A 16316-nucleotide genomic window follows, 5' to 3' on the forward strand; every position below is an offset into this window, starting at 1 on the left:
CTAGAAATACTTATTCTGTTGATAAATTATGTCATCCTACCCTACTACATTAGCAGCTGTACATTGAAGTAGATTTCATATTGCACATCAATGTGCAGGGAGACATGATTCTTTGCAAATTCAGTGTTTGTGCTTAGCTGTATACCAAACGTTTTAAAACAATGCACACTTTCACACTATGGGTCCATTTATGTGACCGTCTTCCATCTACAGAGCAAGTGATATATTACTGTGCAACACTATAAATTAAGTTTCTTTATTTATATATATATATATATACATGTACATATATGAAAAATTCTATAGGTCACTGTAATAAGTCTAAATTATACCTTCCTTACTTACATAAACATTCTGTAACTTTTCATAGAAATAGGTTGTGTGAGGTTTCCATTATACATTCACAATACAGCTGTACATTTAATATCCTGTAGTCTTAAGGATGTTCCCTACTCTGTTTCCAAATAACAAGCTTTTTAGAAGACTGTTATAAATTGAAAGTATTCTAATGGTAGAAGCAAAATAGCAGAAAAAAATGAAAGGTCCATGTCCTTGTTTTCGAGATATAAGCCACTGAAAATTTGGGAGGAAATTATTCTTTCTAGAGTTATCATATATTTTGCATTGTCACCTTTTCCTTTCAAAAACTATGAAAAAATAACAAGCTTTTTATAAGATTTCAAATATGACTTTTTAAACTATATACAATAAAATTACAAAAAGAAAAGTAGAGGTTAGAGGGCAATTTTTTTTTAATGGCACTACATGGATAAACCAGAGGATTCCGAATATCTGATAAAAATAAAAAAACAAGAGGAGCAAACATCCTTAATACATCATACAATAATACAATAAAAATCACAGTTTAAACAAAGCAATTAATAAAAAAAAATGTTTGAAAACACATAATTTAATCATCTGTGGATTCATTTATTTTCATTGGTATCAATTTCTTGTTTTTAGAAAACAATTTCCAGGGTTCCTTATTTCCTTGTTACTCATTTGCTGCAATCAAAGTCACTAAAATTTGTTTTTTGAAAAAGTAATTGAAGTCGTTGTGTCCCCCTTACTTACACAAATTTGGTATCATAAAAAAATAAGGCATTCACTGTACATTTTGTTATATAAATATAATTTACAAAGCAATGACTTTAGATTACAGATTGCACTGTAAACAAAGACAACAACTCACTAAATACCAAATTTTTCTCTCACTTTTTATGGTATAAGTTTTCAAGTTACCAGGCACCATACTTAAATAATATAACTATTGTTTCTGATTCAACGGGTGAATACAGTGTTTTGGTATTACATTGTATAAAAGACATTGCCTGATTCACTTAGTTTTAGTTTCAAATTCAATGAAAAACAAAACAACAATAATAGTGTTAGTAAGAGGGACAATGACTTTTTTGTACTGTATCACAGTTTCCCTGTCTGTGAGATCAAATTATAAATATGATGCATGCATTTTAATAATTAACAAAGAAAATAAAAAACAATATCAAATTGTAATCCATTGACAAATTACAAGATGTAAACACAATAAAAATCAATTAACTAACAAACAAACAAAATCAAACTGCTTTCATGACTAGATAAAGAGATGAAATAATTATATAACTGATGAAGATCAATACAATTCAAGACAATAAAAAATATATAATATAATGACATAAATTTTGAGCATAAACACCTTCACAGGTAAGTTATCTTTTTGATGGAACATTCTGATACATTGCTGAAAATAAAAAAATAAAAAAATATTTTATTTTCATTGTTAATTTTACAATCCAGATGTGAAGCAGGATTTGCTAACTGTTCAAGAGCGTCTGATCTCATTTCAATGATTTTTGTGGGGTTCGTGTTGCTCAATCGTAAGTTTTAAATGTAATGTTATGTGGACTGTTATTTATCTTTTTGTAGTTTTATGTTTTTTGGCATGATTTTGTTGGTCTCTCTTTGACTTATGGGTTTGATATTTCTTTTAAAGAACAGAACAGTTTACTGCATTATTCGTCTTTATATCTTTTGACTGTGATATTTTATAAAGGCAACTGCTTTAATTGAGTGGAAAGGGAAGTATAGAAATGCAACAATTGGTACATGTATAAATAATCAATAAAGGGCAATAACTCCTAAAAGGAGTCTACTAACAATTTCAGCTTTGTTTGATATTTTTAGATCTCATTCCGCTGATCATTTTGCTATATAAAGTTGCTCTTTTTCTATTGTAGCTTTCAAGATAATCAGCAAAAATACAAACCATTTGTAAAAGAATGTTCATCATTCAAGGGCAGTAACTCCTATAAGGAGTCAATTGACAATTATTTCAGCTATGTTGATTTCTTTGAATATCTTTTCTTGCTGATTACATTGCTATTTTTTTATTAAAGTTTCATTTTATCTATTACAGTTTTCATGATAATTGGCAAAATTGAAAAAAAATGGTAAATAATGGTCATCGAAGGGCAACAATTCCTTATCCTATGCCAGGATAAACTCAATGAAACAAAGGAAATGTATATGCTCTAATTCAACCCTGTTATGAAAATAACACCCCTCTCTTACTTACGTTCATCACCTCCATCGACTACCTCTTCCTCATCTGTGTCTTCTGACATGGCCAGAATGTAATCACTGATACAATGGTGGATAAATACGTACTGGTCCTGAAAATTATAATAGTACATGTACTACAATAAATAATTAAAGCAGATGTGATTAAGGTAATAGTCAAAAATCATCAATGCAAATGGTAAAGTTGAAGTCATCCCTTCGTAAGTTTGAAGGACGCCATCATGATATGGTTGACCATTATTAAATATCTCTGTCAGAGATGATTATGGACATGTTCCACTTGTCATAACCACAGTCCCTTAAATATCTCCGTCAGAGATGATTATGGACATGTTCCACTTGTCATAACCACAGTCCCTTAAATATCTCTGTCAGAGATGATTATGGACATGTTCCACTTGTCATAACCACAGTCCCTTAAATATCTCCGTCAGAGATGATTATGGACATGTTCCAGTTGTCATAACCACAGTCCCTTAAATATCTCCGTCAGAGATGATTATGGACATGTTCCACTTGTCATAACCACAGTCCCTTAAATATCTCCGTCAGAGATGATTATGGACATGTTCCACTTGTCATAACCACAGTCCCTTAAATATCTCCGTCAGAGATGATTATGGACATGTTCCAGTTGTCATAACCACAATCCCTTAAATATCTCCGTCAGAGATGATTATGGACATGTTCCACTTGTCATAACCACAGTCCCTTAAATATCTCCGTCAGAGATGATTATGGTCATGTTCCACTTGTCATAACCACAGTCCCTTAAATATCTCCGTCAGAGATGATTATGGTCATGTTCCACTTGTCATAACCACAGTCCCTTAAATATCTCCGTCAGAGATGATTATGGTCATGTTCCACTTGTCATAACCACAATCCCTTCCTTTTTTCATCAATTCTTTTATTACTGAATGAGACTTCATCACCTAATTTTACTTGTATGAGCAACATGGTTTTTTGTTTGAGTTCATGATGCTCAGTTTTCATTTCTGTGGAAGAATTTGTTATAATTGTTTGTCTTTTTTTTCGGCCATGTCTTTATTGGACTAATTTTTATCATTGTCTAATGCATATCTACAGAGGACTTACCTCCATTTGTAGCACATTACAGTCATTATTCCTTAGTTTCAGAACAATAACATGACTAAGTTTTACCCTTTTCCTGATAAAGGACCTACAGCTGTTTGTACCATGTTACAGCGATGGTTCCTCAGTTTCAGAACATTAACAAATTTTGACTGAATTTTACCCTTTTTCTGATAAAGGACCTACAGCTGTTTGTACCATGTTACAGCGATGGTTCCTCAGTTTCAGAACATTAACAAATTTTGACTGAATTTTACCCTTTTTCTGATAAAGGACCTACAGCTGTTTGTACCATGTTACAGCGATGGTTCCTCAGTTTCAGAACATTAACAAATTTTGACTGAATTTTACCCTTTTTCTGATAAAGGACCTACAGCTGTTTGTACCATGTTACAGCGATGGTTCCTCAGTTTCAGAACATTAACAAATTTTGACTGAATTTTACCCTTTTTCTGATAAAGGACCTACAGCTGTTTGTACCATGTTACAGCGATGGTTCCTCATTTTCAGTACATTAACAAATTTTGACTGAATTTTACCCTTTTTCTGATAAAGGACCTACCTCTGTTTGTACCATGTTACAGCGATGGTTCCTCAGTTTCAGAACATTAATAAATTTTGACTGAATTTTACCCTTTTTCTGATAAAGGACCTACCTCTGTTTGTACCATGTTACAACGATGATTCCTCAGTTTCAGAACATCTCCAAAGACATCAATCTGGTTATAATCATTGTCTAACTGATGCAGTAGTATATCTACATTTATAAATGTTCCTGTCCTCCCAACACCAGCACTGTATAAACACATTAGGAATATCAGTCAGATTAATCGTACAAATAACTTCTAAATACAAAACATATTTATAAATATTAATCTGTAACTAATATCAGATGTTCCTTGGCATTTGCAATTAAAATTATTAGCATATTTTGAAAGCCTGTTCTCTAGTAAACTATTATGATACTCAACTTTTGACCTTGAAAAAGACAATTGTCATCACTCTTCTAATTCTTGATTAATTATGCTAAGTTTTAGTTTAACTAATTAGTCTGTCATACAGACGAGATTTTTTATCAAAGTCTAACCTGTGACATTTAAACTTAATTTGGACAAAAAATGTTGACCACAGCATAATGTTAACCCTAAAATTTGATTTTGATCAACATTTTCCCATGACTTATAATTGTACCAATATAAGCGTGAAGATGGAACAAGTCTTTCAGCTGCACCTTGTTGAATATGTTTGGATCTACAAATTGAGTATCAAAATACAAGGGTTTTGCTGTGTATCCCTGACCTTTAACATGACCTTGAAAGTCAAAATGACGTTGTCTTCTTGATTATTATGTCAGTATGGAGTATCATGATGATTGACAGAATGCAGTTTTTACTGAGCTGACAATACATAGATCTATGACCTATGATGACTCAATAAAGGACATCCTTTCCTTTTGGTTTTCTAAGATCTGTATTAGATAAGGATTTAACAAACTATTTGTTGAATATGTGCTATTCCAAACATTGCTGTGATGTGAAAATAACTTTTATGATAACAATGAAAATATAATTCTATATTAATCAAATAAAGCATTTGGATGTGGTTTCGGCAGCAAGAATACTCAGCTCTACAGACTGTCTTAATTTTTGGAAAATTTAGGTAATACAGAACAAAGCCTGAACATGATCATACACTTTTGAAACAAAATTGTGCTTACTATCAAAATTAACAAGTAAAACTGCTAGATTTTGGAATGACGGACAGATGTTGGTGAGACGCAGGACCCTGGTTACTCACTGAGTGGCGAGTGCATAAAAACTGTCCATATTATTTTATTAACTGAACAAATAAATGCAATTAAATTAAATGTATTATAGTAATAATTGTTTAATTTGTATGTTTTAGAAGGAATATAATACCTGCAGTGGACTGTTATTGGCCCTTTCATTGTTGGATTGACATGTGATCTAACAGTTTTGACCAATGATATCATGTTGTCTGTAGAGGAAGGAACGCCCATATCAGGCCATGCTATGTACAGGAAATGCATTATGCGTTTCTGGATATTTCCCTATAATAAATACATGCAGGATAATATTCCATTCAGAATAATTGTGGACCATCTATAATTACAAATGTTAATTGTGAAGGAATAAAAAAAACTTTTTTAACTATGAAGAAAGGATACTTTCAGGTCAGAATGTGCTACTTCAAACCTACAAATTTTGCAAGTATAATTTAATAAAAATGAAGTAGATAAAATTGAGAATGGAAATGGGGAATATGTCACACTAAACTCCAAAACATATAAATGAACTAATATTAAAAAACATACAAGACTAACAAAGGCCAGAGGCTCCTGACTTGGAACAGGCGCAAAAATGCAGCGGGGTTAAACATGTTTTGTGAGATCTCAACCCTCCCCCTATACCTCTAGCCAATGTAGAAAAAAGAAACACATAGCAATACGCACAGTAAAACTCAGTTTAAAAGAAGTCCGAGTCCGATGTCAAAATAGGTAACAAAAGAAACTAAGCAAAATGACAATGATACATAAATAAACAAAGGACTACTAGCAGTTACTGACATGCCAGCTCCAAACCTCAATTAAACTGATTGAAAGATTATGTCTTCATCATATGAAAATCAAGTATAATCCCTCCCGTTAGGGGTTTAGTATCATACCATCATAAAATATATTAGAAGAACATAACCTGTATCATGCCAACAACTGGTTTTAGAATAAATGTGTTTATTTCCGATGCAAAGACCCTATGAGTGAATCAATATTAATACCAAAATATGCAATCCTTAATGACTTGACAATAGTATTGTAACTATATCCTTTCCGAATAAGTCTGTTTAAAAGTTTGGTTAGCTTTTGAGGTGAATGCCGACATTTTTGTGCTTTGTAAAGAATATTACCATAAAATATTGGATGTGAAATACCTGAAAGTATAAGATGTTTGCATGTTGATTTATATTTACGAATGATGTCCTTGTACCGATGATAAAATTTAGTAAATGTTTTGACTACTTTGTGTTATCGAAAACCCTGGTGTAATAATTTTTCAGTAATACAGAGATTTCTTTCGTTGAAATCAGATGTCTGACTGGTCTGAAAAACATTTTCACCTTACAAATAATCACTATCCAGTCAAGCTACTGATCAAATATAAAGCCATTCTGTGCAGTAGTTTCTTCGAAAAAATGTGATAAATATATTTGTTGGATGAATGGATGGACTCACTAAAAAATGGACAAGGGATGATTGCAATATAGCCCACACTGCTAGAGTAGGGATATACAAAATGTAAGGAAAAGGGATAAAAAGGGTGCCTAATATCTACAATATACTTATAACATGCTGGATAAAATTTAAAAAAAAAATGCTATACTTTATAAACTATTGGTGTTTGGGTGAGGTCCTCTGCTAGGCTAAAATCTACTCTGAATAATACAAGACCTGCCTTGTTACAAATTTTCAATTCATCCAGCTCAATCAAAATCTAATAAAATCCAAGATAATTTTAAATAAATAAATGATTGAATGAAAGATCTATAGGGTAGGCCTTTTATTGCAGTAGAAGCAGTATTTGCTGCTCTGCTGCTCAAACAGTAAACATTTTTTTTAATGGTTTTAGAAAATGCAAAGGTTTAAGCTTTTCTTTTTGTCATATCAATATGATAAAAAAAATCTTGACTTAAATGCACTTACAGTCCATTAATTATTCAGATACATAATAAATATATTTGAGCTGAAGAAAAGAAATTTTAAAACAAGAAACCAGTCCATATAAACTGATACCTGCAGTGGACAACAATGGGACCAGGATTAACATAAGGTGTAAACACCTGTACTGATCTTATAAAATCTACCAGTAGCCATGTTGTCTCTGGACAACCAAAATCTGGCCATTTTAGAAAGTGAGCATGTTTCACTTTTCTACATTTGTTGCCCTAAAAAAGGTTATGAATAGTTTTAAATTCATTTCTTTATAAAATGCTCCGCTGGGCGCAGCTTGATACGACCGCAGAGGTCGAACCCTGAACAGTTGGGGCAAGTATGGACACAACATTCAAGCTTGATACAGCACTGAATTTGGATTGTGATTAAATATTTGACACAGCATATGTTTCTGACACAGAATGAATGTGGTCTAAGAACTTAAAAAATTTTAATTTACCTATTCAAACCATATCATTATTATTTGCTTTTGTATATAAATCAGAAATAACCAATTTAAAATGGAAAATTTTAAAGAAAAAAAAAGGAAAAAAAATCCCCCCCTCCAATTTTTTGAACCCCCTTATGATTCATCACCCCCAAACTCAATCCCAGCCTTCCCTTTGTGGTATGGTACCTTGCAGTACAATTTCAGAGAGATCCATACACTTGAACACAAGTTATTGTCTGGAAACTAGAAAAATGCTTGTTTTTTGGCCCCAAATTCCTAAATATTTAGGGCAATTACCCCCAAACTCAAACCCAGCTTCCCTTTGTAGTATGGAACCTTGTAGTACAATTACATAAAGATCCATACACTTACACACAAGTTATTGTCCTGAAACTAGAAAAATGCTTGTTTTTTGCCCCTTGTTTGCCCCTAATTCCTAAAATTTTAAGGCAATTACCCCCAAAATCAATCCCAGCCTTCCCTTTGTGGTATGGTACCTTGCAGTACAATTTCAGAGAGATCCATACACTTGAACACAAGTTATTGTCTGGAAACTAGAAAAATGCTTATTTTTGGCCCCTTTTTGGCCCCTAATTCCTGAACCTTTTGGGCAATTACCCCTAAACTCAATTCCAGTTTTCCCTTTGTGAAATGAAACCTTGTAGTACAATTTCAGAAAGATCCATACACTTACACACAAGTTATTGTCATGAAACTAGAAAAATGCTTATTTTTTGCCCCTTTTTTGGCCCCTAATTCCTAAAATTTTGAGGCAATTACCCCCAAAATCAATCCAAGCATTTCCTTTGTGATATGGAACCTTGTGGTACAATGTCAGAGAGATCCATACACTAACACACAAGTTATGTCTGGAAATTACAAAAATGCTTATTTTTGGCCCCTTTTTGGCCCCTAATTCCTAAACTGTTGATTCCATAACCCCCAAAATCAATCCCTGTCTTTCTTTTGTGGTATTGAACATTATGGTAAAATTTCATAGAGATCCATTCACTTAAACTAAAGTTAGAGTGCGAAAACCACTCTTCGCCAACGTCATACCAATATACGACCCCCAAATTTTTTTGCCGTCGTATAAAAACATGTGCATTTTACATGATTTTTTAACAATGAAAATTAAATTTGTTGGGAGAAGAAAAGTTCAGTTTTTTTTTACCTTTTACATGTTATAAAACATTATTCAAACTGGAAAATTTAAATGAAAAAGAAATTATATTTCTGTATCTAAATATTGATAAATGACAATCTTTAAGATTATAAAAGACCAAACTTAGAAATAATCTATAACCAATTGATGTGTTGTTGATATTTGTTGCGTTTTGACCATATCTAAATTAAAGTATAGAAAAACTTACAAATGTTACATTGATAGTTCTGAGAACATACTCTGGAAGATGAGATTCATTTTCTATTTCTATGCTTAAATCTCCATAATAAACTGGTTCTTTTACACACTCTGGCCAGTAACACTCACATTTTCTCTGAAAATAAAACAGCAGGATTTTTTTATGTAGTCATTTTATTCACTCCTAAGTCATAGGATCTCTTGACTCTTTTCTTGCTTCTGTTATTTTGGCTTTCACATTGAACTAACATTTCAGACATTTGTTGAAATATATGGGACTTGATGACTATAGTATAACTGCTTCCTTTACACCATTTACTCAAAAGTTAAATTTTCTTTATATATTTAATGTAAACAAAATGTTTTCAATCAAATCAACAAGTTTTTGATCAATCTTGTTTCATTGTAAATTTCGAAAAGTAGATTATTAAACCAAAAAAAAATTTGCACCTGTTTGTCTTCACTTTTGAATAAAATGAACACAATTGAGTGTAAAATTGAAATATACTAAAAATAGTAAAAGTATTCTAAAATTCTTATTGCAAATAAACAATCATTTTTATGAGTAAATAAAGTACCATTTGAATGGCAATGTAGCAAAACTTTCTATTAAGTCTTACAATCTTAACCAGGGGCGTTATGCTAGGTATTCAATGAACTGTAGGCACAAATTGCAGCAGGTGGCCTGGTAGGGTTTTTTTGGGGGGAGGGGGGCAAAGCCCCCTATGGAAAATGGTTTTCAACATTTTAAGGTGCATTGTTTTGTAGTTAGGTGTACACAAAACATAAAATTTATTGGTCATTTTATCATGAAAAGTTTTAAGAATTATAAATAAATTTACAATAACATCTGAAAGACGTATTTACGCAGTACAATCGGAAATCTAAAAAAAGTATTATACTATCTGCATTGCCCAGCATAGCAATTTAGTTTAGCAGTAAATCTTTTTAGCCCTTTTATATCTATTCCTTTTTGATGAAGGATAGTTGATATACCTCAATGAAAAGTACATATTGACGACTATCCTTCCTTAGAAAATCTGGCAGGTAAACATTAAACTATCATTTGGGCTAGGCAACCACCATTCATCTTTTGATTTAGATTCTAAAAAATCCTGCACCCCTTCCCCGCGGCCACACAAACACACACACACACAGTCAATGCCAAATGCATTCTTTTGGTTCTGTTTATACTTTCTAACAATATTCAAGAAATTCATATCTTCGGATATCCTGTAAAATCCCTACCTGCTTAGGAATTTGAATAATTAAATTTATAGTCATTTCACTTTGTTCATATAAGTTTTTGTTTTACTCAATCCTATTAAAAAACAGACCCTGTGTCCACATTTGGCATTTTCTCTACATGAGGGATTGGATATAACGTCACCATATTCTGATAGGATGTGACTGTGCATTAATACATCCTGCACAGTCAAACGGAAACCCCAATTAGCCAATACCAACCAATAAAAAATCATGTATTTAAGAATGAAATGTCAGGGCATTGAATATGTTGAGAGAAGTGAAATGATGTGAATCAAAGTTCTAGTTTTTAGTTTCTATATCAGGTGGCATACAATGTACATAAAATTCTATCTAAAACTCCATGATGATAGACTAGTGTACAATATTGACATGCATTTGATGACTTCACATGCATCTAATCTATATACAGATAACATTGTCTTTTATTTTTATTTAAAAAAATATTTTTTGTGAAAACATTATGTGTAGGCACGTGCCTAAAGTGCCTAACAGCAGCTACGCCTCTGTTAACTGCTGTGGTCACAAAACTTTCTATCAAGTCATACAAACTTAACTGCCGTGGTCACAAAACTTTCTATCAAGTCATACAAACTTAACTACTATAGTCACAAAACTAAACTGACATTCTGTTTCTAAATCTTTTGTTATAAAAGTTTATTTATTTGGGATGACAGAAATAAAGAAACTGTTCATAGCAATACCACCTACCCAAATAGTGTCATACATGTAACAAGTTCTTACCTTCCCTCTCTCTATACACTGTGTTAACATAACAATTACATTGACATTACCTTTCCTCTCTCTATACACTGTGTTAACATAACAATCACACTGACATTTTGCTCCCAAATCATCCTCCAGAAATCATCTTTAGTCGAAGGCAGAGGTCCTTGTGTTGCTATGTATTCTCTCTTAGAATTAAAACCCTGAAGATAAATATAAAGTTAAATCAATGACTCTTTCAAGAGAAAATATGTAAATATCGCCAAACATTAACTCCCTGAGACAAGAGAAACCAGAATGCATTTTTGTTTAAACCTGAATACCCAAGGATTGAAATTTCAATCCAGATTGATAAATTACTGTTAATTAATGATGTACTGTAAATTCAGAAATTATTGCGATGTTTTTATTTTTGCGAAAAATGCGACAAGGTTATTATCGCAATAATTTAAACTCGCATTTTGAATTTTTTTATATGAAATGAACAGGATATTTCTAAATTATCGCAAACATTTAAATCGCATTTTAATCTACAATGACAAAATCGCAATAATAAATGCACGCAATAATTTCTGAATTTACAGTATTCATCATTGCAGGTCCTAGCTTGACCCATGGGGAAATCTTATTAATGTGAGTGCAAAAGATTTTTTAAGGAAAATCACTACTGAAATTATGAATGCAAGTTTTTATTATTACAAACATGATTCTGGTACATTTCTAATAAGACACTGTATTTTGATAAGTCACATGTAAGTTACAAAAACTATTATTTTAGTGTATGTAGATATTGATGGCTAGATCAACATTTGATTGGTTGAGACTTTCCCACTTAACTCTGAACAAAACTTCATTTTCCCCTCTGAGTATCATATTCAACTCTGAACATTGGTACTACCTTGTGCAACATGAAGCATGGTTAATTTACATAACATTTTTTTTTTTAAATAGATAGCCATTATTGTGAACAAAATTATTACAGATGTAAAAACGAGAGAAAAAAACTTGTTGTAGAAGAAATAATTAACTTTTGATTGGTAATATTTATCAATGTTGATCGGTGTTCCCACTGTCTATATCACTCTGATAAGCTCTTCATAAAATTACGTTGACCTGGCCTTAATAACTTTCATCCAGACATATCATCGACGTCATAATGAAAAACCGATGTTGATAAGTTTGACCCGAACTTATCAAGTCAGCTTCCGGTTTGCTGGTGAAACAAAGAAAAACGCTTGTTTCTATCGTACAAAATACTGATAAATCGATTATCAGATTTTCATCATATCTATATTGTAAAATATCAGCTGCTTGACATAATATGAAACCTTTTGAACTTGTTCACTGCGTTCACTTGACAAAAGCTTCATATTGTGAGTCGCAGCTGATATTTTACAATATCAATATGCAGACAACTTAATAATCGGTACTTATCTATGTCTTTATATATTGATATAACTTTTATGTACAATATTTCTTAATAAAAACAACCATTTCTTACAGTTTTGAAGTTTTTAGCAGAATATTTGTACATGCTATGTCCATTAGGTTTATATAAAAATAAAGAAATTGCTATTATTTTTTCACAAGAGAAACAAAATCTGACTTTCAAAATAAATAAAAAAATAAAGGCACTGTATAATTAAGAGTAAAAACTTACAGGAATATAGTTAGCATTTATGTAATCTGATCCTTCCTCATCATCCAGGGGAAGTAACTTTACACGACTGTGATCAACTGTTGATATAAATACATATTCTAATATGAGGTTCTTCAAACGCTTTCAGTACACACCGTGGTAAAATATGAATATATTGATATGTCAGCTGATAGTTTACGTCATGGATTGTTTGGGATGTTCCAATCTGACTCCCACATCGTTTGCTTTTTATTAATGAGTTACCTGAGGTCAGACAGTGTAAATGACGTCATTGAACGATGATGTAAGAATGTAAGCATTCTACGAGAAAATGTAGGAATTTAAAACTGAAAGTCGTCAAGATATAAAAACATAAACAAACAATCGTAAGAATTTGTTGAAGGCCCATTTTCTTAAATAAATCAACTTCGTCCAAACCTGTCTTAGTATGTTATTTATTGTAGATCATTTAAGCATGTCACTTATTCAGTTTTCTTTGTATTTTATATCAATATTAATAGTGTTTTCAATTACGGGAACAGCAAACATTTCCCTTCACCTAGAGCGCTTCGAAACAAAAGAATTGCTGTCTTTGTCCTATTAGAATAGAAATAATTCATGGGGACTTGAATTTATATTGATTTTACCATGGGTTGGCCCTTTATGCTGATATTTTACCCCTCGCTATCACTTGTGGTAAAATATTAAGTATAAAGGGCCAACCCATGGTAAAATCACAACAAATTCAAGCCCCCATGAATTATTTCTTAATTATATATGACTTGTCATGATTATCCATTTAAATAATCTATCCAACTAGGAAAAATAACTTTGAATCACATTTCAGTCAATTGTTGACTATTTACATTAATAAGTGAACACATTAATTTATTATTCTGATATTTTAGAACCTCCATTATTTGAATTCAGGATATCTAGAAATCATTTAGGACCTCCTGAATACAGGACACCAATAATTTGATTGTAGGACCTCCATAATATAATTTTGGGATTTCAGGATATCCTGAAGTCAATGTACTGATATCTTGAAATCTAATTGAAGAGGTCTTGAAATATTTTATTTAATATTTTAAAAATACAATTATTTTGATTTAATCCATGCCTCATAGTTATTTCTAGTGGTAGAGAATAATTTTAAAAGGATGTCAATATGACAATCTTATATTTAACAGAAGTAAATATAAGGTTTTAAAATCTAAAGCATTGCTGGAAAAGTCCATTTGAAACAATGAAATCAACTGATATCAGCAAGCATAAAAATGTAACATGGTTATTCCTATAATACAAATATGCATAAAATCTGTTAAATGAACTTATTCAATGTAATATGTAAAACAAGACTCTCTCTTTCTATCATCCTTATTTCTAAAGCAAAGAATATCCACAACTTTAACCAAAGAAAGATTTATTTACATGGCAGTATATTAGAATATCGGTTCTTGGTTCTGGCTTCCTGCTGTTCAGCTGCCTCTGTGGAAAGCATTGGCGCCATAGCTTTCAACTCCTAAAAATCATAAATAGGTCAGTTTTAATTGCTATTTATACTTTATATATATTGTATACTTAAAATCTTTTTGGTATATATATTTAATACATTTGATGATGTAGAAAACCACTTCAAACATTTTTGTTTAGGGGCCAGCTGAAGCCCGCCTCTGGGTGCAGGATTTTCTCGCTGTATTGAAGACCCAATGGTGGCCTTCATCTGTTTTCTGCTCTTTGGTCGGGTTGTTGTATCTTTGACAAATTCCCCATTTCCATTCTCAATTTTAATTTTACTGTATAGATACAAGAAGAATGTAACAATGCATTGCGTACTAGAAAACCTCTAAAAGTTAAATTAAATCAAATTTTACATTGAGTTGTAAATGGCAAGTATATAGACTAAGAATTTATGAAAACTATTAATTTTCAAAACAAGAAATGAAGTATATTGAAATAAAAGAAAATTTGATCAATCAATATTTATGTGTACCTTATATTCCTTGGAAAAGAAATGGTTGGAGTCCCGAGCTAGAATCTCAACATGTTGATAAAATTTATCTATTTTTACTGGTCTGAAAATTAAATGTCACATGAGAACCGGCATGAGAAATTCCATCTTTTGTTGAATTCAGACAGAATAAAAATTTCACACCTTAGTTAAATATATCTTTGTTAAATATGTGTCTTTCTATGTTGTGATGTTACACTATTGTTTCAGATAAGGGTGAAGGTTTGGTACCATTAAAACGTTTAAACCTGCTGCAATTGTTTGCACCTGTCCTAAGTCAGGAATCTGATGTTCAGTAGTTGTCATTTGTTGATGTGGTTCATAAGTGTTTCTCGTTTTTTATATAGATTAGACCTTTGGTTTTCCCGTTTGAATGGTTTTACACTGGTCATTTTTGGGGCCTTTCATAGCTTGCTGTTCAGTGTGAGCCAAGGCTCCGTGTTGAAGACCGTACTTTGACCTATAATGGTTTACTTTTATAAATTTTGACTTGGATGGAGAGTTGTCTCATTGGCACTCATACCACATCTTCTTATATCTCTTTAAACTGTGAATGTTGTAAGGTTTTATTTCTACCATAAATTGTGTGTATTTTTTGTACTAATATAATAACATTATCTACAATTAAGCATTAAAGGTTGCAAAGCCTAACTTTTAATTCAATTATGATAGTAAAAAGTAAATAACTTGTAAAAAATTGATTCAGTTTTTAGTTTGTTATTTACTCTGATGAATTGTGTGTATATTCATTCTTGTCTTCATGATGGAAAAGAAAGGGTATGGTGTATGAATTCATGACATGCACTAGTTACACCTTAAAACAAATATAGAATGCTTGGCATTTTTCATTGGTCTTCATGAATATGTATATTTGTGTGTATGCTTGTCTTCATGAATATGTATATTTGTGTGTATGCTTGTCTTCATGAATATATATATTTGTGTATGCTGGTCTTCATGAATATGTATATTTATGTGTATTTTTGACTTCATTAATGTGTATTTTTGTCTATCCTAAACTCCACTAGGCAACTTTTACACTCAACTTAGGACTTACTCTGATATTTATCATAAGTGCTACAATTGTATTTAATGTTTAAGACCATATATATTTTACCTGCTTTTTCTTGTATCCTCATGATCAACAGAGATCTTTTTATTCTGTTTTACAACTTTCAATTGTACTAATTCTTTTTCTTTTAATTCAAATTGAGGTTTGAAGCAGCTGAAGGGAAACATATAACATTACAGGTGTTCTTTACAACTCTTGATCATGAAAAATTTAAAGTAAAATTAAACTTCTTGTAAAAAGTAAAAAAGATTAGATGCATTTTTAACAAAAGATTGTAAGGTCAACAGATGCCCCATTAACAATAGAAAAGCAATGAATAAAGTCTGTATTGTAATATAAAAAAGTGTGAGTAGCCGGATGAGGATAACATTATCTTGTTGTAG

General features: G+C 31.6%; 1 protein-coding gene across 1 annotated transcript in view; it reads right to left on the reverse strand.

Annotated features, from left to right (window-relative positions):
* Positions 1 to 240: 240 nt before the first annotated feature.
* LOC127725474 (uncharacterized) overlaps positions 241 to 16316 on the reverse strand; it is a 74329-nt gene continuing 58253 nt past the window's right edge. The window contains exons 19-28 of the mRNA XM_052232467.1: positions 15979 to 16086; positions 14844 to 14925; positions 14282 to 14372; positions 12869 to 12945; positions 11277 to 11411; positions 9227 to 9352; positions 5595 to 5746; positions 4332 to 4470; positions 2576 to 2672; positions 241 to 1741 (exon numbers count right to left, since the gene is read on the reverse strand). Of these exons, the coding sequence (XP_052088427.1) occupies positions 1710 to 1741; positions 2576 to 2672; positions 4332 to 4470; positions 5595 to 5746; positions 9227 to 9352; positions 11277 to 11411; positions 12869 to 12945; positions 14282 to 14372; positions 14844 to 14925; positions 15979 to 16086 (1039 nt within the window). The 3' untranslated portion in view covers positions 241 to 1709. The remainder of the gene's footprint in view (positions 1742 to 2575; positions 2673 to 4331; positions 4471 to 5594; positions 5747 to 9226; positions 9353 to 11276; positions 11412 to 12868; positions 12946 to 14281; positions 14373 to 14843; positions 14926 to 15978; positions 16087 to 16316) is intronic.

The sequence above is a fragment of the Mytilus californianus genome, unplaced genomic scaffold (genome assembly GCF_021869535.1).
Source record: "Mytilus californianus isolate M0D057914Y unplaced genomic scaffold, xbMytCali1.0.p SCAF_15, whole genome shotgun sequence".
Classification (NCBI taxonomy): Eukaryota; Metazoa; Mollusca; class Bivalvia; order Mytilida; family Mytilidae; genus Mytilus; species Mytilus californianus.